The sequence below is a fragment of the Ursus americanus genome, chromosome 19 (genome assembly GCF_024610735.1).
Source record: "Ursus americanus isolate L20-20 chromosome 19, mUrsAme1.1.p, whole genome shotgun sequence".
NCBI lineage: Eukaryota > Metazoa > Chordata > Mammalia > Carnivora > Ursidae > Ursus > Ursus americanus.
In genome coordinates, this window is record NC_142145.1 from 7,629,103 (window position 1) to 7,653,585 (window position 24,483).

The window sequence follows — 24,483 nt, forward strand, 5'->3', positions numbered from 1 at the left end:
CACATATCAGTGCTTGTTTCCTCCTATAGCTGATTAATATTCCATGTACAGATACACCACATTCTGTTTATCCATTTTCTGTTGGTGGACATGTGGGTTGTTTCTACCTTTGATTATTGTGCATAGTGCAGCTATGAACATTTGTGTACAAGTTTTATGTGAACACACGTTTTTAATTCTCCCGTATATACTTACGACTAGAATTACTGGTCCATATGGTAACTCTATGATTACTTTTTTGAGGAAGTGCCAAATTGTTTTCCATAGCAGCTATACCATTTTACATTCCCACTAGCAATGTATGAGTGTTCTGATTTCTGAACATCTTCCCTAAAATTTCTTATTATGGCCATCCTAATGGTGTAAACTAAAATCGTTTTGGTTTTGATTCCATTTCCCTGATGAAAAATGATATTGAGCATCTTTTCATATGCTTAATGATTATTTGTTATCTTCTCTGGAGAAATGTCTCTTCAAGTCCTTCGCCTGTTTTTGCATTGGCTTTTCTTGTTGTTGTTGAGTCGTCTTTACATATTCTGGACATAAGTCTTTTACCAAATATGATTTGTAAAATGTTCTTCCATTCTGTGGGTTGTGTTTTCACTCTCGGGATAGTGTCCTTTGATGTACAAAAGTTATTTTATCTGATGAGGTCTTCCTGTGCTCAGATCCCAAATCTCTCCTGGAAGGAAAGACCTGATCCCACACACATGACATTTGAAGCAAACTAAGTATCAAAACAACTCTAATTCAGCTCAACACCTGACTAGATCTCAAAGATCAGCCCTCTAACCAAATCTTGTGACCAAATGGCAAACCATTTCTATGAAAAACTATAATGTACTTTGCCTTCAGTAGCTCTTGTATACAAATATTTGACATACAATCACAAATGGAGAGAATTATAAAAAAGTAGGAGAATGTCTCCTGTAATTAAGAGAAAAAAGTCATTTGAAACAGACCCGCAAATGTCAACTATTAGAGGAACTTTAAAGCTTATTGATATAAATGATATTTTCAATATAAATATAATAGATATTAGATGAAAAGATGGGCAAGATAAATAAAAATATGTAGAATATCAATAGCAGAGAAATGGAGACTGCAAAAAAGAACTAAATACTAATTCTGCAACTGACAAATACAGTTTCTGAAGTAAAGAATTCATTGCATGGGCTTAGCAGCAGACTAGACACAATATAAAAGAGGATTAGTGAGTTTAGAATACAAGTCAATAAAAATTTCACTAAAGAGGGTCACCTAGGAACCTTCTGAGGCGCTGAGAATGTTTTATATGTGGTTATGCCTGGTGGTTACATGATTATATATATATGTAAACTATCCTGTAGTGTATATATAAGATTTGTGAATTTTACCTCATGCATTTATGCCTCATTAAAGTACTGGAGACAAGGACAACATTGATAGTAGACTTTGGAATGTATGTAGAATGTATGTAGAATCTCTTCGGGGGGGGGCTTATTAAAATATTAAGATCAGTAGCTCAGGAATCTACCGATTAAATAAGTTCCATAGGTAGTCCCTTGGGCTAGACTTTGAGAAACAGTGCTATGGACTGTTCTTTGGGTGAATGTTCTTTGGATGTTGAGAGGAACTTGTGTAGGGAGGATGAGACCAGTTGGGTGTGGAGCTTGGGGAAGGTTCACAGGGACCAGGAGAGGAAACTGGTGGCAGATGTGCCAGGTTGAACTGGGATTGGTTAGTTATTTGCAGAGGCACTATTCCCTTTGATGGTATAGTTTTTCTTTTGGAGCGGTTAAGGTAAAAGGAACAGAAAATGAGAATGACTTTTATGTTAATTTAAAAAACAGAAGAACAGGGGTGCCTGGGTGGCTCAGTCAGTTAAGCATCTACCTTCAGCTCAGATTGTAATTCAGGGTCCTGGGATTGAGCCCCACATCGGGCTCCTTGTTCAGTGGGGAGCCTGCTTCTCCCTCTCCTTTTGTCCCTCCCCCGAGTCATGTTCGCTTGCTCGTTGGCTCTCTCTTTTGCTCTCACAAATAAATAAAATCTTAAAAAAAACCCAGAAGAACATTTTTAATGCTATTAATTAGATTACAAGTGATCCTTGCATAACACAGGTTTGAACTATGTGGGTCCACTTATACATGGATTTTTTAGGGATAAATACAGTATAGTATTGTATATGTATTTTTTTATGATTTTCTTAATAATATTTTCCTTTCTTGGGGCTCCTGGCTGGCTCAGTCAGTAGAGCATGTGACTTTTGATCTTAGGGTTATGAGTTCAGGTCCCATGTTGGGCATAGAGCTCACTTACAGAAAAATACTTTCTTTTCTCTTGTTTGCTTTATTGTAAGAAAACAGTATATAATAACATATATATACAAAATACATGTTAATTGACTTTGTGTTATCAGTAAGGCTTCTGTTCAACAGTAGGCTATTTGTTGAATTTTTGGAGAGTCAAAAAGTATATGAGGATTTTTGATTGTACGTGAGAGTCAATGCCCCTAACCTCCATGTCATTCAAGGTTCAGCTGTACTTTGTTGTTGACTAATGTAAATATGAATTTATACAAATAACTTTCAGGCTTTGGTGTAAGTTCTGTGTGTTTCTAAAACTTCAAAAACAGCTGGATGACAGGTATATGAAAATTATCTTTAAAAATCATACAACTATACACCTGTAATACTGTGACAGAATGAGTAAAAGTATAGTCAGTTGTCAATTTTGGAGTCTAAAAATCTGTAAAACTGAGGAAATTTCAAATTTTATTTGATGCTTTGTTATACAATGATGTTACTTCTTCCAACAATTTCATCTTTGTACCCATGCCTACTTATTAGTTTCAGGGTTTTTGTTTTCTAATAAAAAATGTTCTCTTGATTGTTCTGTTTCTGACAGTTGTATTTAAATTGTGTGTCAAGCTCATTATACCTTTTTATTTTAGCTTTCTAAAAGGGGAAAACAATGCCAGCTAATTAAAAATTCAATTTTAATGATATCTAATGATTGAAAGTATAGATTTAATATGTGTCAATTAAAGTCATTTAAAGTATGCATTTAATTTCCCATTCCAACTTTTTAAATTTTATTTTTGGGTGCTAATACCAATATCTGTTTATGTATTTTTCAATGTAATTGTTATTGGTCCTTTACATCATATACCCTAGATGGTATTTTAACTATGTTTTCCTTGAAAAATCTTGTTTGAGACTGCCATTTCTCCTCGTTCATATTTTTCTGACTTATTAAGTTGTTAGTAACCCTTTACCATCAATAAGTTAACCCATTAAGCCCATCACACTTGTTCTCTTGTTGATTTTTTTCCCTTACTTTACATCCACAGGAAGTGCTTGGAACTTCTTTATGTTTTCCAAACACAGCTGGCTCTGAAACTGCTCCAGTGCCTGAGAGTCACGGATGCTCCTCACTTCTATGGCCTGCCATCCCTTGAGAGGACCTTACGAGGGATGGCTCATCTCACAGCATCTCCGGGTTGGAGCTCACATTCACCTCTTACAAAGCCACTTGAAATTTGTGTAAAGTACTTATCAGGTCTCCTTGAAGTAAGTAAAAATAACCAGTCACTATAACAACAATAATAACAACCCCCAAAGAATAGCTATTTACTATTTATTATAGTATTGATTGATTGATCACTCCCTTTGTGCCGGGCACAATGTTAAGTGCATTATATGTATCACTATATTTAATGCAGATTATTATTCAGTGTTCATATGGTTCATCGTAATGGTTAAATGTTTTAATGATTTTTGTTAACAAATATGTACGATCACTTTCAGAATACACTAATTTGCAAGAAAAATAAACTAAGGCTTACATTTAAGTCCCCTCATTAGGGTAATTTATTTATTCACTTATGTTATTTATCTTTTTTATTTGTAAAATACAACACATGTGGAGAACATAAAACTTAAATACATTGTTCAGGCATCACATAATGAACCACCCCGATCTAAAAATAGAACATAGCCAGCACCCTGGGAACATTTCTGATACCCCTTTTCGATCTCTACTCCTCTCCTGAAAGGTAGTTGTTACTTTGAGTTTTACAGTAATCACTTGTTTACATTTCTTGGTAGTCTTACCACTCAATTATGTGTTCATATTAAGAATAATTCCTGATTTTTAAAATTTTGTAAAATGAAATCATATGGCTGCTTTCTTTCATCATTATGCTTAGGAGAGTTATTCATTCTGCTGCCCGTAGGTAGAGTTAATTTATTTTTGTCTAGTATTCGGTACACTACAATGTTGAAGTACATTTGGATTTTCTTACTCTAATTTATTTATTTTATTTATTTATTTTTTCTTTAAAGATTTTATTTATTTATTCGACAGAGATAGAGACAGCCAGTGAGAGAGGGAACACAAGCAGGGGGAGTGGGAGAGGAAGAAGCAGGCTCATAGCAGAGGAGCCTGATGTGGGGCTCGATCCCATAACGCCGGGATCACGCCCTGAGCCGAAGGCAGACGCTTAACCGCTGTGCCACCCAGGCGCCCCTTCTTACTCTAATTTAGAGCAATTTTGGATCCTGCTTCAGTGAATATTCTTGTCTCTTAGTGAAAATGAATTTTTGATATTTTATTTTCTAAGTATTGTTCAATATCTGGAAATTTATTCTGTTTTTGTAAATTAACCATCTATCCAGCAATCCTTGTTTCTAAACTCAAAGGAAAGGCCTTTAATTTTTCACCTTTTCATCATGCTATTTATGGTAGTTTTTTCAATTAAAGAAAAATAAGATTAAGGAAGTTTCTGTCTAGTCCTACTTTACTAAGTGTTTTTTTTATTTTTAAATCATAGATGTATAGTGCTTTTTCTGTATCTTTTAAGATAAACATAAGATTTTTCTCCTATATCCTATTAAGGTGGTGGATTAGATGGATTCATTTTAAAATGTTAAACAACCTTGCATTTCAGGGAGAATTTCAACTTAGGTTATGATGTATTATTCCTTTTATGCATTAAAAGATTTGGCTTGGTAATGTTTTTAGAATTCTTCCAATTTTCTTATGCAGAGAATGCTTTTAGAATTATTGCATGTCTTCTTTCTCATAAAACTTTTTTATCTAATTATTTATTTATGAATGAATGAATGAATGAGAGAGAGTGCATGTGTGCCAGAGAGAAAGCACAAGCAGGTGGAGCAGCAGGCAGAAGGAGAGGGAGAAGCAGACTCCCCACTGAGCAGGGAGCCCAGTTTGGGGCTGGATCCCAGGATCCTTGGGATCATGATCTGAGCCCAAGGCAAATGCTTAACCAATTGAGCCACCCAGGTGCCCCTTTTTGTCAGGTTTTAATATCAAAATTAGCCCACCATTTATTTATTTTTATTTATTTATTTATTTAAAGATTTTATTTATTTATTTGACAGAGACAGAGGCAGCGAGAGAGGGAACACAAGCAGGAGAAGTGGGAGAGGGAGTATCAGGCTTCCCCGCTGAGCAGGGAGCCCGATGCTGCGGGGCTCAGTCCCAGAACGCTGGGATCATGACCTGAGCCAAACGCAGACTCTTAACGACTGAGCCACCCAGGCACCCCTAGCCCACCGTTTATGTATAAATTTTTTTATGTACCTTTTTTTCCCCTTTGAAATAGTTGATTTGAATTGGTGGTTATTTCTTCCTTAAATGTTTAGTAGAATTTGATGATAAAGCAATCAGACCTGGTATTTTCTTCTGGGGAAGATTGTAAATGAGTTGAATGAAATGAAATTAATTTAAATCTAGAATTTTGAGATTTTCAATTTTTTTGTGTCAGTAAGTTATATTTTTCTAAAATTTCATCTAAATTTTTGAATTCATAGCTCTAAAATTATCCATCAATGCAGCTCATTCGTTAAAGGTATATCAGTTCTAAAGTGAGGTCCCATTTCATTCCAGGTATTAATTATTCCTTCCCTCTAGTTTTCTTGATTGGTCTTACTGGTAGGTTTGTATGTTTTATTGTTACCATTCTTTTCAAAGAATGAATTTGACTTTGTTGATCCTCCCTTTAATGTTTTTCACCATTTTATTAATTTCTGCTTCTGCTTATTTCTTTTTTTTTTATTAAAGATTTTATTTATTTATTTGACAGAAAGAGCGAGAGAGTACAAGCAGGGGGAACAGCAGAGGGAGAGGGAGAAACAGGCTCCCCACCGAGCAGGGAGCCCGACTCGGGACTCGATCCCAGGACCCTGGGATCATGACTTGAGCCAAAGGCAGACGCCTAACCATCTGAGCCACCCAGGCGCCCCTCTGCTTATGCTTATTTATTTCTTCTTTGGGTTTAATATATGGCTCTCTTTCTGAAAAATTTTTTTAATTAAAAAAATTAATTATTTATTTATTTATTTTAGAGAGGGGGAGGGGCAGAGAGAGAGAGAGGGTTAGAGAAACCCAGGCAGACTCTGTGCTGAGGGCAGAGCCCAATGCAAAGCTCAGTCTCACAACTCTGAGATCATGACCTGAGGGAAAACCAAAAGTTGGTCACCTAACCAACTGCGCCACCCAAGTGCCCTTCTTTTTCCCAATATTTTAAGATGGAGTCTTATTTCATTGATTTTTTTAAAAGCTTTTTTCAAGTATTTTTAGCTGTCATTACCTTTTAATAAGCATGGCCTTAACGTTATTTCACACATTATGATATGTCCCGTTTTTATCATTTAGGTCAGTATAGTTTCAGTATGATGTAGTAAATACAGCAATGATGTAGCTATACATAGTTCTGTAAGAGAAGAGCTTCACCAGGGTTCCCTCCGAGCCTGCATTTGTGCATGTAGTCCACAGAGGCAAGGCTTAATCATAGCTGATCGAAGTCTTGAAAAAATTCCTGATTTATTTATTTTACTACTGGTTAAGTGTATTTTTTTAAAGAATAAAATAAGGCTTATGTGAATACACATTGAAACAAAGTTATTGTTGGTCCAGATGACTTGCTTTGTAGTTTCTCATTAAAGCTGATTCCTTTTCAGAAGAGAGCCATATCTCTCATACAGGTATTTTGTTTTTTGCCCAGTGAAATTTGAATGGGAATATTTGCTTTTTGTGGTTGAGAAATGAGGCTTTTAAACTAAGCATGATACATTATGACAGATGAATAAACTATGATAATTAAATCCTTAAAACCAGACATACAGAATATAGTTCCATGGATCTGACAAAAAGGTCTGATTGAACTGATCGAAAGGAGATAGTACTGAAGTTCTTGGCTTGCCCCTTATCAGCTAGGCATGAAACCACAAGATAGTTATCTCCGGTGACTTAGAGGAGAGTAATAAGGACTTGGTCATTCTGGTATCTTATTTCTAAGATAGTCCCTTAAAGTTTTAAACTTTTAATTATGAAAAATGTCAAACATACACATGAGGAAGGAGTAGTAGAGCAGAGCCCATCACCTATGGTTTTTAACTCCTGAACAGTTTTGTTTTATTTTTCAGACATAATATACACTTATTTGGTTTATGAAAATTCTAAGGTAGCTTACAGATCCCAAATCCTCTTCAAATAAATTGCTTTTGTTAAATAAGCTGTACCTAACATTTATGATTTATGTTGTCTTTTAAAAATAATCTGCTGTATGAGCTAAAAAAAACCCAAACTAGAAAGTAGTCTCTATTTTAAGACAAAACGACTTACTTCAAAGGATGCTATGATGAATAAAAGCATTCAGAAACCTTGGGTGAATGAACTGAAATAGTTTTTGTGTTAGATAACAAGTTTTTAAAATTAAAAAAAATTATTATTATTATTATTTTTAGAGAGCCCATGGGTGGGGAGGAGGGACAGAGAGAGGAGGAGAGAGAAAATCTTAAGCAGGCTCCATGCCCAGTGCTGAGCCTGATGCCGGGCTCGATCTCATTACCCTGAGATAATAACTTGAGCAGAAATCAAGAGTTGGTCACTTAACTGATTGAGCCACTTAGGCCCCCCAGATAACAAGTAGTTTTGGTTGTTTTGACTCAAAACAGATTTTTCTTTTATAATATGTTGGCACCTAAATACAGTTAGTATTCCTTTTTTACTAAAATTTTGTGAATTATGAGTGATCTTTTGTCACTTTGAATATTTTTTTTTAATTTAAGAGTTGAAAAGTGGGGCATTCAGGGTCATTAGATCAAGTCCCTAATTGGGCTCTTCATTTAAGTGCAGACTCTGCTTGAGATTCTCTCTCCTTCTTCTGCCCCTCCCCCACCACACATGTGCGCGCTCTCTCTCTGTTAACTCTAAATAAAAAAAAAAAGAGTTGAAAACTTATAAAGGTTCTTGTTCAATTAGTGAACAAGTACTTAATTGAACCCCAATTTGAGGGACAAATATATGATTTACACAGAAATGTTCCAAAAGGTTTTGTCACATATTTTAAAGGACTTTGTAAATTAGGTGAAAGGACTTTCCCTTAAATTGCTGTCACCTGACTCCCCTTGTCCATTCTGATTCAGCTCCTCAGTTGAGGGCATATTTCTTCAGATAAGAAACATTTTTTTTTTTTTTGTTATCTTTCTATATTCCCTCTTCCTTTTTTTTTTTAATAATAATTTTTATTATGTTATGTTAGTCACCATACAGTACATCCCTAGTTTTTGATGTAATGTTCCATGATTCATTACTTGCATATAATACCCAGTGCACCATGTAATACGTGCCCCCCTTAATACCCATCACTGGCCCGATCCCCCACCCCCCTCCCCTCTGAAGCCCTCAGTTTGTTTCCCAGAGTCCATAGTCTCTCATGGTTCATTCCCCCTTCTGTTTACCCCCCTTTCATTCTTCCCTTTCTTCTCCTACCGATCTTCCTACTATGTTCCATAAATGAGTGAAACCATATGATAATTGTCTTTCTCTGCTTGACTTATTTCACTTAGCATTATAACATTTCTTTTGTTGTTATTGATGGAAATGTTTCAGATCCTTCAGATATGTGGGAGAATTGAGAAAAAGTTGAGAGCCAATGATTTAAATAATGAACATATTCTTAAATATGGAACAGAAATCTAAGGTCTCTCAGAAGTGAGAAGAAATGTCCATTTACATTTAAATCATAATTCTGGAAAATCTACCTAACCCTGATAGTAGAGTTTTGTTTTGTTTTGTTTTAAAATTTTAAAAGATTTTATTTATTATCTAAGAGAGAGCAAGAGAGAGAGAGAACATGAGCGGGGTGAGGGGTGGAGGGAGAGGGAGAAGCAGACTCCCCACTGAGCAGGGAGCCCGAGGTGGGGCTCCATCCCAGGACTCCAGGATCATGACCTGAGCCGAAGGCAGACACTTAACTGACTGAGCCACCCAGGTCCCCCAGTACAGTTTTATATAGGTAGCAATTTCTGAGTATATTTTTCAATAAGATATTTATCAGTTCTTTTTCGTAAAGGATACCGTAACATTGTAAACACGTATGAGCGTATTCTACATCACAGAAGTCTCCTTAGGAGGATAGTATGCATCTTTGTACAAGTTCTAAAGGGAGAAAATTTTAAACTAACAGTATTTAATTGTGGTAACAACCTAAAATATACCATCTTAACTGTTTCGAAATGTGTAAACTATAAGAATGTTGCATATACTTTATGTGGTTAGGATTCAAATCAGACAAGTTAGTAGAAAGTTGTATGTTTATTTTTATATACCACTCAGGGTAAAGCCACCATGACATTGTTTACCCTTGTTTTTCAGGTCATTACTTCCTTTTATGTGGAGCGTGGAGGAAATGCTATGTCCTTTATGGGAAAAGGTGTCACAAAGAGCACAATTCTTTGCTTGCTCCACTTATCCCATGAAATGATGGCCCAGGCCCAGAGCTCGGTGAGAGCATTAAAAGCTGCTGTCTTCTGAACACTTGCTAGACAAGGAATGTGCTGTGTCTCACACATTTCAAGCCTATATGAAAATGTCTCTTTTGACTTTTTTTCTTAGACAAAAATGATTTTTGACAGATGTTTCTTAGAAGTGTATTACACAAATCTGAATTTTATTTGAAATTTGATTAAAATTTGCATGCCCTAGAAACTACATTTTGTCTAATCATGGGGCATATAGTTCTGAAGAAAAATTTTTTTGTTTAACTTTTTAAGAAGAAGCTGAGGTTTTTTTTTTTTTTTTTTTTTTTTTGCCTTATTTTGGCTAAATACTGAATGAAAACCAAGTCTTAAGTACATTTTAACTTTGTTTTGATTTTTAAAAATTCAGTTATTTAAACTTCCTCTGTTTTATTCTTAGAAACTTACCTAATGTGTCTCTTCCCTTTTCTCATTCTAGGAGTGGATGTCACTTTGGTTCTTGCCTTTGGGTAGTCACAGTGAAGAGCATGGTCCTACTCAACAAGGATTGGCTTGGTTGATTCCATTATGGGTTGATCGAGACCCAGAGGTCAGTGTGAAGGAAAATTGAGTCCATTATGCGTAGATTAAAAACAAATGAAGCAATATATGTGCATATACGTGAATTCATATTTTCCAAACTGAGATTATGTTAGTGACTGTACCTTAAGCTGTTTACTCCCTGTCTTAATTTGGGCTGCCATGACACATAACATAGGTGACTTGAAACACAGAAATTTATTTTCTCATAGTTCTGGAGGCTGGAAATCTGAGATTAAGGTGTCAACATGGTTGGGTTCTGGTGAGGGCCCTCCTTTCTGGCTTTCAGACAGCTGCCTTCTCACTGTGTATTCAATGACCTTTCCTTTCTTCCTCCTCTTACAAGGCCACCAGTCCTATCAGATTAGGACCCTACCCTTAAGACCTCATTTAACCTTAATTACTTCCTAAAAGCTCTATCATCAAATTTAGGTACATTGTGGGTTAGGGCTTCAACATACCAATTTAGAGGGGATACAGTTCAGTTCACAGCAGACCCTTTTCAGTCAAACTCATTAAAGTACAGATTAAAAAAAGGAAAGGATCATTGAATCTTTCACTTTTAGAAAGAACAGTGAAAAATTAATGGAGAAGCCTAGGCATTTTCAACGAGTTTAGAAAGATAGCTGCCAAATGACATTTGTGTGTCATTTAATAAAATAATACCATTGTAACGCAAAATTTTACATTAATAAAATTTCCAGTTTTAGCCATTTGTCCACTTATCTCTTTTCTTAAAAACCACTTTATTGAGGTATGATTGACATACAAAAAGCTGTACTTATTTAATGTGTACAGATTCGTGAATTTGGAGATAAGTGTACACCCCTGAAACCATTACCACAATCAGTGTTGTAAACATATCCTTCACCTACAAAAGTTTCCTCCTGTCCTCTGTATTGTTTAGTTTTGTGATTAGAACACTGAACATAAGATTCACCTCTTAGACAATTTTCAAGTATATAATACAGTGCTGTTAAGTATGGGCATCATTCATTAATTTCAAGCAAGCAATGATTATATTCTATTCCACTAAAAATCTTTATCTGAACCTAGAGGTTCCATTCTTTATACAAATTGAGCTTGTACTTGTTGCTTGACCATGTTATGACCGCATTATTTTTTGTTACCCTGTAGCTATCAGTGAAACTATTTTAGAATCAGAATTCAGAAGTGAACCAAAATGCGTAGTTTGAGCAGCAGTGGAACTATGGTAAACATATTACACCTCATCAATCTTACTTGAAACATTTTTCTTTTACAGTAATTTTGGAGAAAATACTAAATGCTTTATAAAAAGATAGTTATTTCTTTTTGAAAAGAAGTTTCAAAAAAGTTAAGTCATGTGTAAGAAACACAACTTAAGGATGGTAGAATAAAATAATAGATAACCTCTTTAAAATGAGGAATAAACATGTTCATAAAAGATATGCAAGCACCCACTGCTTTCCCTAGAAAGAGGTTTGTGAGCTGTAATTTTTATTCCTATTTATACCTGGTTTTGATTTTTCTGTGACATTTGCTTGTTTGAATTGTGCAATAGGATTTTTATTCATTCATAAGTTTATAGGGCACTATTTTCTGTAAGTGCCTTTTATAATTTAGGATCGTCAGTGTCATAAAAGTATGATATCTTATGTACCAGAAAAATTAAGAATTCATATTCGGGAATTGGATTCTTTGATTTTACAACTTTTCTTTAATCTGAACAGGTGAGGTTCACTTCTCTGGGATTAGGATCAGCACTGACCACCCTTGAAACTGGCTGTATGGCATTGGCAAACAGTTGTCAAAACATTTCTGGTGGGCTCTGGGGAACGGTGGTGAACATTCTTCTGGACCAGTCGGAATGTAGTATGGTGCGCCGGGAGGTATGCCTGTCTGTTTAGCACCTCCTCCCCTTTCAACCCTAGAAATTCGTTGTGATGGTCTTTATAAACCATACTCTCTGTTTAGCACTGTGGACTGATCACCCACCATGATCTTTTCTGCCTGCAAAAACACCCCATAAAATGCTATCAGAGAATTAAAAAGATACTAATTCACAGTAAATACTAGAGTCCTTTATTTTGATAAGATCAAAGCTGAATTTGCTATATTTTATACAAACTCTTCTATATTATTACACATTGAAAAGTAGGTCACAGAAAAAAATTACTTTTCTGTTACCTCAGTGTATATGAGTACTATCTATAAAGCTTTATTTGGGATGGATGTCCCAATACTCTGTAGTAGTTATCATATGACCTAAGAGGAAAATTAAACCCTATTTTAATTCTTTCTTAATCATTTGTGGTTTTCTTTCATTGCTGCTTTTACTGAAATGATGATTGATGCAAATATTTTTAAAAACAGTAATGAAATAGTGATTAGAGGCTTATAGAGGAAACAGCAGCTCCAGGGCCCACCATTTGCCAGTTCATAGTTCCAAAATCCAAATGCCGTAGTTTTCTTGTTATTTGTTTTTTAATAGTAATGCTTAAACTTGTAGCTTCCTCTTGACTTACCAACTTTCAAGACATCTGCTGATTTACGATTAAGATGGTTGAAAATTTCACTCTCTTGGATCCCTCATTACCCTTGTTATTCACCCTCATATTGTCATCTCACTATATAGTTGATTGGTGTTCATACTACTAAGATTATTTAATTTGACCATATTCAGGATATAGAAGGTAAAGTTCGACATTTGTGGTTTGTATTTCTAGTTAGAACTTTTTTATAGAGAGGAACTTATATGAGAGGGAGAAAGAGGGGGAGAGAGAGAAGGGGCTGCATGTATGTGTGGAATAAGAGAAACATGAAAGTGTATTTCTTTCTTTCTTTTTTTTTTTTTTTTAAGATTTTATTTATTCATTCGACAGAGAGAGAGACAGCCAGCAAGAGAGGGAACACAAGCAGGGGGAGTGGGAGAGGAAGAAGCAGGCTCCCAGTGGAGGAGCCTGATGTGGGGCTGAATCCCAGAATGCCAGGTTCATGCCCTGAGTTGAAGGCAGACGCTAAACGACTGAGCCACCCAGGCGTCCCGAAAGTGTATTTCTTAACTGCTACCAGAACATTTTATAGTTTATATTTTATAGATCATTTTTTGGAAAAGTAAAATTCTGAAATAGGAAAAAGTCTATTTCCTGATGAAATAATTTCATCCACTCTTAGGTCATGATGTAACAAGCAATGAGCTCAGCAGTTCTCATAATGATGTCTCAGCATATGCAGTTGCCCAGTGATATCTTTTTTATTATTAAATTTCAATATATTGGTTATTTCAGAGATGACAACAAGGTGGCAGTATTGACATTTTCTTTCTTTTCTTTTTTTTTTTTTAGGCTGCGTTTATTCTTCAGAATCTTCTTGTAATTCCAATGCCTTCAGTAATTATAAAGGATTATACTTGGCAGGTGGGTGACTTTAAATAGTTATCAAGCTAGTAGATATTTGAGGTTAATTGATGATAAAGTTTTGGCATATCTATCTATCTATCTATCTATCTATCTATCTATCTCATTACCTATGAAACTATGGCAACAATATCTCTTAAAAGAGAATGTAGAAATTCTCTTATACATGATGAGATTCACAAATTTTTCTCTGTAATGGTAAAGATAATTTCGAGCAGAAATAATAGCTAACATGGTGTTTACTATGTACAGAAATAGTAATAGCTAATACTGTGTTCATTATGCATTCTTCTAGGAGCTTAACAATATTTAACTTAATATTTAACTCATATAACTGTTTCAGTTCTGAATCACTAATTATTTTCATTTTGTGGATTAAGGAAGCACAGAAGGTTTAGTTTGGCTTAAATCACACCTTTGCTGTGAGTCTAGCTAATCTGTCTTACCCAATCATTATACTGCCTCTCTAATTTAATAATAATACATAAATCTGTTATTGGCTAAGAATGCATTAATGTTAACTTTTTTTTTTCCTTTTCTGGGTTAGTGCCGTTAAAGTCATAATTTATCTTTCTTTGGTTTTTACTGGATTAATTTTTTGTTCTGAAAATCAAGTCTAGTAGTATCTAACTTTTGTATAGCCTACTGCTTTTTAGATGATTTGGAGAACAGAAAAGTGCCGTCACTGGGGAGATAAGATATGCTCTTTCTCTGTATGTGTTTATTAATCATACTGTTGCATTTCACTCTCCAGGATCCTAGACAAATCCAAGGTTTCTTTTAAATTTTTCATTAGAATGTATCTTTGGAGGAATTGCTAAATCCACTTGAGCCTGCAGTGAGGGCAGCTTTTCAGACAGTGAGTGACATGAAGCATGGATCCAGGTCAAGGCCCACATTTCGTTTAACCCTTGGAAGGCTCAGTTTTCCACACCTGACACACCCAACTGAACGGTGCTAGTTATGGAAAATCCTAGGCCATTTTTCTACTTGGTCCTCTAATTTGTTTCACACTGTCTTTTCATAATGGTTGGTTCCTCGTAGTCTGCATTGTAATAAAACCATAGGAGACAAAACTAGAAGGAATACACAGGATTAAAATTTTGTTAATGGTGTAGTAGTTTTGGTGGTTGTTATCCAATAACTAGATTTTAAAATGTGTTGTTTTTGGCTCAAATACAAATAATCTCTAGTCTTATTGTTAAACTAGTGACACTTAAGTTTTATATGGTTGGTAATGTAATACCAATGAATTTTTTATTCTTGAAATAAATATAAAAGCAAGAGTAATACTTCTGGGTTCTGTTAAAGCTCTTGGGACATTTTGTTATAGAATAATGCATAGATGTTCATGGTTTTCTCTTGCAAGTTAAATAGTGTACAGTTCCTTTTTGTTGCTAGTGACATGCTTACTGCAGCTTTTGGTTTTATTCTCCACTTCTTTATCACAGAATTAATTTTCTACTAAAAAGTTGAAAATAATGCTTTTTTTTTTTTTTCCAAGATTTTATTTATTTGGCAGAGAGAGGGGGAGGGATCACAAGTAGGCAGAGTGAGTGGCAGGCAGAGGGAGAGGGAGAAACAGGCTCCCTGCTGAGCAGAGAGTCCTATGCAGGGCTCGATACTAGGACCCTGGGGTCATAACCTGAGCTGAAGGCAGAGGCTTAAGTGACTAAGCCACCCAGATGACCCGAAAATACTGCTTTAAATGAGCTTTTGGAGTCTTTTGCCTTGCTTATTATGGCCAGAATCAAAAATTTTGAGAGCTATTCTAATTCAAAATAGTATTTGATGATGAAACTTTTGCTAGTTTTAAGCAAAATTAGAAAAATAAGCTTAATTGTTTTTTGTGTTTTTGATAAATTCAGATTTTCCTCCTCTTTTTTTGATCTGTTTTTTTTGGTCACATTTTTGGTTTTTAAGTTTCCTTATTTAACACTATGAAGAGTTGGTAGCCTCATATTTGTCCCCCACTTTTTTTAAAGTTTACTGGTACTTGAAATCCCAAAGTGAAAACAGCTGTTCCAAGAAGGGAGAAAAATAGTCTTCAAATACTTTGATGGAATTTTATAATCTCCAAGAGGTTGTGACCTTTGCCATTTTATTACATCTAGAAAGAAGTTGCTACAAATCCAGTATTCTAAAACTTAAACTTTGATAGAATGATGAATAATAATCTTATTCAAAAAAATGTTTCATTCACTTTTCTTTACATATGTTTCACAGTATTTTGAGGATAGAGCAGGAGGTAGCACCAGTATCTAGAAGCATTGTAAATATGTTATTTTGGTTGAGGTAGATATTTCACTAATTATGTTTTACAAAGAGAATTGCTTTTACTGCTTGCACTTTGTTTTGGTGCCTGAAGTCTAAGTTGATTCTCTCTGTACTGTTGCTCCACTGGCCATTCTGCAGTGTTCTTCTTGTGATTACTGCTCCTTTCCAAATTCTTTCCCTACACACCCAGAGTAAATTCCTATTTCATGTCACTATCTGGAATTGTACTTCTGAGAGGTAATAATTTGCATATATAAATTACGAAACTGGTTGGTTTTCCTTTTATTGCTGAGTGCTAGAAAGTTTAGAGCCTTCCTATCAAAAGAGGCTTATCTGGTATATATGCTTTTTGGCTTTATTCCTGGTTTTGATATTTTCATACCTTTCTTTTTCTTTCTTTCATCCCTGCTATACTTTTACTATCATGTTATAATTCACATTTCCTTGTAATAGGCCTCAAATCTTTTCTGGAACAAGGTGAGGGATAAATCAATTAAAACATTTTAAATTTAAAAAGTATTTATTGAAAAAAAACTCTCAGTAAACCATATAATCCATTTTAACTTCCTTTAATCAGAAAGACAGCATTTAATATCTATATCAATAATTTAGGTTCTTTTTCATATGTTAACATTATTGCCTTGCCTTCTTTCTTTTCTTTTTTAAAGATTTTATTTATTTATTTGAGAAAGAGAGAGTGAGAGAGATAGAGAGGGAAAGCACAGAGGGAGAGTGAGAGGGAGAAGCAGACTCCATGCCAAGCAGAGAGCCTGATGTGGGACTCGATCCCAGGACCCTGAGATCATGACCTGAGCCATCAGCAGACACTTAACTGACTAAGCCACTCAGGCGCCCCTGCCTTATCCTACTTCTTACCATTTAATTTAATTAATCTTTCTGTGTAGAATGTATGTGACCATATTTTTCATATATCTTTTAAATGTTTCTCTCAGCCCCCACCGCAGACATGATAGTGCTTCATTAGTCTTTGCTAGTGCATAATGATATTGCTAAGTAAATAAAGTTAAAAATCAGGTCTTAAGTTTTGTAGCATGATTTCCCACTTATTGTTGCGTGGATATAGAAGTGTAGTTTATGTGGGCAGTCACCAGGAGCAGGAGAAGAGAAGGAGCCTGACTTCAGTGCAGTTTCATGCAGCACCCAACACCTTCATTAGGGCCTTGATACCCTGGCTCCTGCTGCAATGAGAACCCAGTTTTTGGTGCATCAGTCCTGGTGTGCCACAGATGGTTTCTATTCAAAGCACTATCTTTTGTTTTTTTAAAGATTTATTTATTTGAGAGAGAGAGAGAGTGAGCATATGCACACATGTGTAGGGGGAGGGGCAGAGGGACAGGAAGAAAGAGAGAGAATCCTCAAGCTGACTCCCCACTGAGCACAGAGCCGGACACCAGGCTCTATCCCAGGATCCTGTGATCATGACCGAAATCAAGAGCTGGCTGCTCAACCAAATGAGCCACGCAGGCACCCCTCCAGGCTCTGTTTTTTAAGAGTGATTTCTATAAATACTGGTCTTCCCTTCAAGGCTACAGCCTTCTCAGGCAGAAAAAACAGAATCATTGTCCATGGGGCTCTAACTGTCATGCTCCCAGCTCTCCAGTGTCTTGTAAACCGGTTCTCTACAGTTTGACTTGGATTTAGTATTCTTGCGTGTGGGAGGTTCTGTTGCTGTGTTTAGGTTCAGAACTATTGTCACAAATCCATATCCCTGCAACGTTAATAACCAGAATGGAATTTCAGAGTTGATTATAACAAATTTATTGGTTAGATAGGGTTAATCTGTATAGTTTAAGTTCATTTCTGTAAACATTTGTGGAGTACCTATATTTGGGGATTCACATGTAATTAGATTTAATTCTCTGGGGCTTATGGCCTGTGGGAGAAGACAAACACGTACTCAGGGATCATTGATATAATATTTTATGTAGAATCATGGTAGTTTATGCATAATTTTTATAATATTAAAGCTGTTCTTTCCACTTGAAGATATTATCACACATTTAAATGTAAAGGTAATTTCATGTGCTTTAATGTAGTGATTTGTCAGTTTGTGGTATAAGGACACTTGTTTATTGAGCTTATAGTTCCTTTGTGATAGATAGGACTTTGAATTTTCTTTCCTTTTTTTTTTTTTTTAAAGTCTGGTCTTCTTTTTTTTTTTTTTTAACATCTTATTTATTTATTCGAGAGAGACAGAGACAGCCAGCGAGAGAGGGAACACAAGCAGGGGGAGTGGGAGAGGAAGAAGCAGGCTCATAGCGGAAGAGCCTGATGTGGGGCTCGATCCCATAATGCCGGGATCACGCCCTGAGCTGAAGGCAGACGCTTAACCGCTGTGCCACCCAGGCGCCCCGGGACTTTGAATTTTCTATATATATTTTATTTTTTTAAACTTTATTTTGAAAAAAATTAATCTTATGTAAAAGTTGCAGAAACAGCACAATTTTTATATACCTTTTACCTAGATTCCCCAAATGTTACAATTATACCAAGTTTGCCTTAGCTCTGTCTGCTAGTATCTTTTCTCTGAACTGTTGAGAGTTGCAGGCATAATGCTTCTTTTCCCCCTAAACACTTAAATGTGAATTTCCTAAAAATGAGGACATTCTCATATAAAATCATCATAATAATTATCAAAATTAGGTAATTCTTCAAATTTTTCCAGTTATCACACTATTGTCCTTCATAGGAAAGAAAAAAATAACACCATCCCAGTCAAGATCTAGGATCAGAAGTACATGTTACAGATAGTTGTCATAGCTATTTCGCTTCTTTCATCTAAAATAGTTCCTGAATCTTTAACATTTATGACCTTAGCATTTTTTGAAGAGTACAGGCTATTTAGCTTTTATAATATTCTTTAATTAGGTTTATCTGTTCTCATGATTAGATTAGATTATAATTAGCGTGTTTTATGATATAATTAATTTGCTGTTTTCTTTGCAAACTTACTTATTATGGTACCCAGTGATTTGAAGAGTTTTCTTTCTTTGCATCCTGTCCTTCTCAGCTCTCCCTGGCAGTTTTGCAGATGATCTGGCAGCCCCAGCACTCACCTGAGGGCAAGTCTGGTAAGGATATAGACATCTTGAGATAGAGCAATTAGACCATGCTGATTTCCCCGCTATGCCAGAAGACAGCTCCATCAATTACTGATGGATCTGTGGAGCGAGGCCTTGTGTATGGACGAAAAGCTTCATTGTTCTGGACCTTGTACCATTAGTCATCTGTGGAAAGCCTGAGTCAGACCATCTTTTGTGCATATGCTGAGCTTGGCTCTACTGCCCTGAGTCAAGCTCTGTTGCTAACATGCCATTGCCGCTAGGAAGCTTTGGCACATAGAGAATGTAGATTCAGGCTTAATGCTTAGGTAAAATAAATCGAATAAAAAAAATAATGGTGTAATATGTACATATTCCAGATTTGGTCTTCTTTGAGAACTTAAAAATATTTTGAATGAATTTTTAGAAGAACTTTTTAGAAGTAATAAATATATACAGTTAAAACAACGATTAGAGCTTATAATGAAATTTACTGCCTCTCTTCATTCACGGAGACAGCTTTACCTCCTACTGATTTTAATTCTTCAGGTAGTTACCTTCATATCTCTAAATAGTAGTTAGCAATAATATTTATTCCTTTACTGTGTTGATACACAGGAGTTAGCTCATTTAAATAATGTCCTGCCAATTTAGTTTATTACCAAACTTAGTTTCTCCACCTGCTGTTTCTGATCTTGTTACCTGTGGATATCTCTATCCCTGCCATTTAGAAGGTGAGGAAGTTGTAGTTAAGATGGTACGACCCTTTCACTTCTGCTAATCTTTGTCAGTTTTATCTTTCACTTTGTGAATGTTCATGGCGTTTACATTCTCTTCTGCAGCCTTGATTTATCTGTAAGTTGATTCTAGAAATTGAAAACCAGGAATTTACTAAAGAGCCACTTACTGGGCTGTAGTTATACTTCTGTATCTCTGCTTCCAGGGTTGTGATTTCTCTGGCACTCAGGAGAAAAATTTTCTGATATGTATATATATAGTATATATACATACATGAGTGTGTGTGTGTATATAATTAAAAAAATGGTTTGGGTGATTTTTTTCCTATGGAGTTTCTGTCTATCTAATTGTGTTTTTTTTTTTTTTGAATTGTGAGTCTATATCATTTCTAATGTTTTTCTAAACTCTTAGCCATCTTTTCTTTTCAGTTAAGATCCTTTTTCCTAGAAATCATCTTCAAAATAATCATACTCCTACCTAAAAGCAAGTGCATGAGCAATAAACTTAATGAGTTCTTGCATATTTGAAAATGTATATAAATTGTACCTCAGTAGCTTGGGTAGTTACCAGATAGGTTGAAATCATTCCTCATAAGAATTTTGCTCCATTGTCTTCTGACATCCCATACTGCTGATGAGAAGTTGGATGCCCATCTGGCTTTTTTACCTCTTTATGGCCAACCTTTTCATTTATCATCCTCTCTTTGTCTTTGATGTCCTAGAATTTTATGGTTATGTATCTTTTTTCATTGCTCTTGCTTGACACTCATTAAACTCCTTAATTTGAAGACATAGATGTTCTATATCTTTTGGCTCTGACACATTTTTTCATATTTATTTAATTTATTTTATTTTTTAAAGATTTATGTATTTTAGTGATAAGAGAGAGAAAGTGTGCATGCTTGCATACAAGCGCAGGGAGGGGCAGACGGAGAGGGAGAAAAAGAATCCTCAAGTGGACTCCCTGCTGAGCATGGAGCCTGACTTGGGGCTCAATCCCAGGACCCTGAGATCATGACCTGAGAAGAAATCAAGAGTCATGTGCTTAACTGACTGAGCCACCCATGCACACCTCATATTTATTTATTTTAAAAATGACTTTTCTTTTTTCTTTGTTCTGTTTTTCCGCATATCATATGAGTCCCATATTAAGTCTCTTGAATTGATTTTCTTTTTATCACCTTATCTTTTATATTTTTATCTCTTAGTCTTTATTTTCTGGGTATTAGTCCTTTTGTTCCTATCAGAATTAATTTAACTTCTTCAATCTTGGTAGGCTGAAATAATTTTCACTGTGATTTATAGGCAAAGAAAAAAAACAGGTTCTTTTTTTTTTTTTTAAGGTTGTATTTATTTATTTATTTATTTATTTATTTATTTATTTATGAAAGAGAACGCGCAGGCTATGGGTGAGGAAAGAACCTTAAAGAGACTCTGTGCTCAGTGTGGAGGCTGACACCGGGCTCAATCCTACCACCCTGAGATCATGACTTGAGCCAAAACCAAGAGTCCAACACTTAACTCACTGAGCCACCCAGGTGCTCATTTTTTTTTAAGCTTTTATTTAAGTAATCTCTACACCCAACATGGGGCTCTAACTCACAACCCCGAGATCAAGAGTTAATATACTCTTCCAACTGAGCCAGCCAGGCACCCTCCCAAAAAACAGGTTCTGAAACCTTTGTAGATGGAATTTTAAATTTACATCTCTTATTATGACTTATTTTTTATCATTATTTTCTAAATTTCTTTTATATTCATAAAGACTAGAGAAAAAATGAATATAGCTCTTCCTTGACTTACAATGGGGTTATGTCCCAGTAAACTCACTGTTAAATTAAAAATATTGTAAGTTGAAGACGCATTTAATATACCTGTCGAATATCACAGATTAGCCCTGCCTACCTTAAATGTGCTCAGAACACTTACGTTAGCCTGCAGGTGAGCAAAATCATCTAACACAAAGCCTCTTTTATAATAAAGTATTGAATATCTCCTGTAGTTCATTGAATATGGTAATGAAAGTGAAAAACAGAATGGTTGTATCAGTTATTTGCCCTGTGATCACGGGCTTACTGAAAGCTGCGGCTGGCTACTGTGGCCCAGCATCATGAGAATATGTTATTGCATATCACCAGCCGAGGAAGAGATCAAAATTCCAAGTTTGAAATGTGGTTTTTACTGAACACGTATTACTTTGCTCCATTATAAAGTTGAAAAATTGTAGGTTGAACTGTTGTAAGTCAAGGACTATTTGTATACTAATTGAAGGGTAAATGTGATTATGTTAATGATTCTTTATCACTATGATAATTATATATACTTAGAAAATATTACAGTTCTATATCTCTTTTTTTTTTTTTTAAAGATTTTATTTTATTTATTCATTCAACAGAGATAGAGACAGCCAGCGAGAGAGGAAACACAAGCAGGGGGAGTGGGAGAGGAAGAAGCAGGCTCATAGCGGAAGAGCCTGATGTGGGGCTCGATCCCAGAATGCCAGGATCACGCCCTGAGCCGAAGGCAGATGCTTAACCGCTGTGCCACCCAGGCGCCCCATACAGTTCTATATCTCTTATGTATAATTTCTCATTTACTTTGGAAGTACTTATAACTGGATTTTATTTATTTATTTATTTATTATTCTTAAAAAGATTTTATTTATTAGTGGTGGGAGGAGCAGAAGGGAGAGGGACAAGCATACTCTCCCCTGAGCGTGGAGTCCAGTGTGGGGCTCTGTCTTACAACCCTGAGATTGTGACCTTAGCAAAAATCTAGAGTCAGACACTTAACCAACTAAGCCACCCAGGCACCCCAAAAAGGTGGATTTTAGAAGACAGTGAGTTTGTAATACCTTTCCTTCTAGCAGTTGGTATAACCACCAGCCTCAGCAGACCTTTACAGAATAAAGAACCAGTAGATTTAATGAGAGCTCTTGAAGAGCTTGTTTTTGAGATTTATATAGCTTACATTCTTTCACCTATTTTTGTTAAACCTTTATGAATTTTACACGTGGTATAACTCATCTAGGAAGTAATTATATAGGTATGATTTTGCAAAATAAAAATTTTATATAATCTAATAAAATTAGAAATTGTTCTGGGCATCATTATGAAATATATTTAGAAAGGTAGTATTTGTTCTACTTTGTTTAATCATTTTATTTTATTGGTTTATTGAAGTTTGTTAAGTAGTTGGAGCTAAGCCAGTAAACTTAGCTGAATTATTTATAATTCTCATCTTGGTTGTTAATTCCTTCTCTGAATTATTATAGTGAGGGCTTTAATTTGTGATGTTAAGCAACTATTATGAATCTCTTGTATATTTGACATGCTTTGTACATTTAGAATGTTATAAGTTGCTTACAAGATAGAAGAGTTTGAAGCTGTGGATGTTAGGATTGGCTCTGTGGTTTTGGATGAATTATTTCATTCCAGATAAATAAGGTAGTGCCTGAAAGGGCCGCATTGCCTGAAACATATACCATGGTTAACGAACAGCTGTGTGACCCTGTTCTTGTACTTTTCTCTGTTTTACCTGGCTTCTTCTAGACCTCAAAACTTAAAGTTAGGCGGGGACCATCATGTGCTGGTTGCTCATTAAATAGTCTTTTATTTCTTAATTAAATCTGTAAATTGCTCTATTGAAGAAGCATAAGCTCACAGTATTAGGTAGGCTTATTAGAATACAACAATAACAAATTCATGACCATAAAAGGTGTTTAATAACGAAGTAAGAGGTTTGATTGTAATGATAATATCCTGAAAAAGAAAGGTTAATGGAAATAATCTTACTGTTTTAATTATACTTTAACTTGTGAATCATTTTATATTCCTGGATAGTAAGTTTTAACATCCGTCTTTCCTTGGTGATGAGCAGACATGAGAAAAGGGACCCATACATAAATCTCACAGTTAATGATAAACTTTGAGTATGCTTTGACCATACCTTTCCTGGCAGCACTTAGATTTCTGTTTTCTGTCTTTTATTTTTCTCTCTCTTATGGTGTGTTTTAAAAATCATAACTTTATTATCATTTTCCAAAAACATAATTATAAGCTAGTGACAGGATTATTCGCAAACTTTAAGAGTATCCTGACTGCTTGATTTTTGCCACTGGATATTCCAGGAAAAGTAGTGAGTGGCAGTGCAAAACATTGTTTGGAAAAAAGTTCAACGAGATTAAAATTGTATAATGGCAGATTCTTCTCAGCCTCCTGTTGGAGAGCATATGTGTGGGCATGCGTGCTTGCGTGTTACACTTGGCAGGATTAATTGAGTGAGAAGTAATGTGGCAAACAAGTTTTATCCTGGATAGTAATGAGTCTTTTCATTTTCATCTGGCATATTGATAGGTGCAAAAAATAATTCGGAACGTAATTGCTGGATCACATTATTTCAGATATTTGACTACTTACTTTATTCTGTGTAGGTTGAAAAATACTGCTTTTATTGTATTTGTGGCTCAAGTATGTAATTACTTGGTTGAAACTGAACCATTTCATAGAAGCTTTGTAAACTAATGTCTATCCCTCAAGAGAGAGAATAGATCGGTCTTCTGCCTTCAGAGGATTTTTAGGCGGCAAAAATTTAGAGAACTGTGAAATATTTGCCCTAGGTCAGGCTGCTTTGGGTAGGGGGAGGGGCAAAGGGAGGTGGA

General features: G+C 35.4%; 1 protein-coding gene across 4 annotated transcripts in view; it reads left to right on the forward strand.

Moving 5' to 3' along the window:
• Nucleotides 1-24,483, forward strand: part of RTTN (rotatin) — a 142,457-nt gene that overhangs the window by 64,125 nt on the left and 53,849 nt on the right. For all 4 annotated transcript variants that reach the window (XM_045790253.2, XM_087869736.1, XM_045790255.2 and 1 more), the window contains 5 exons: nucleotides 3,335-3,554; nucleotides 9,667-9,795; nucleotides 10,249-10,359; nucleotides 12,062-12,220; nucleotides 13,676-13,747. In XM_045790253.2, the coding sequence (XP_045646209.2) occupies nucleotides 3,335-3,554; nucleotides 9,667-9,795; nucleotides 10,249-10,359; nucleotides 12,062-12,220; nucleotides 13,676-13,747 (691 nt within the window). The remainder of the gene's footprint in view (nucleotides 1-3,334; nucleotides 3,555-9,666; nucleotides 9,796-10,248; nucleotides 10,360-12,061; nucleotides 12,221-13,675; nucleotides 13,748-24,483) is intronic.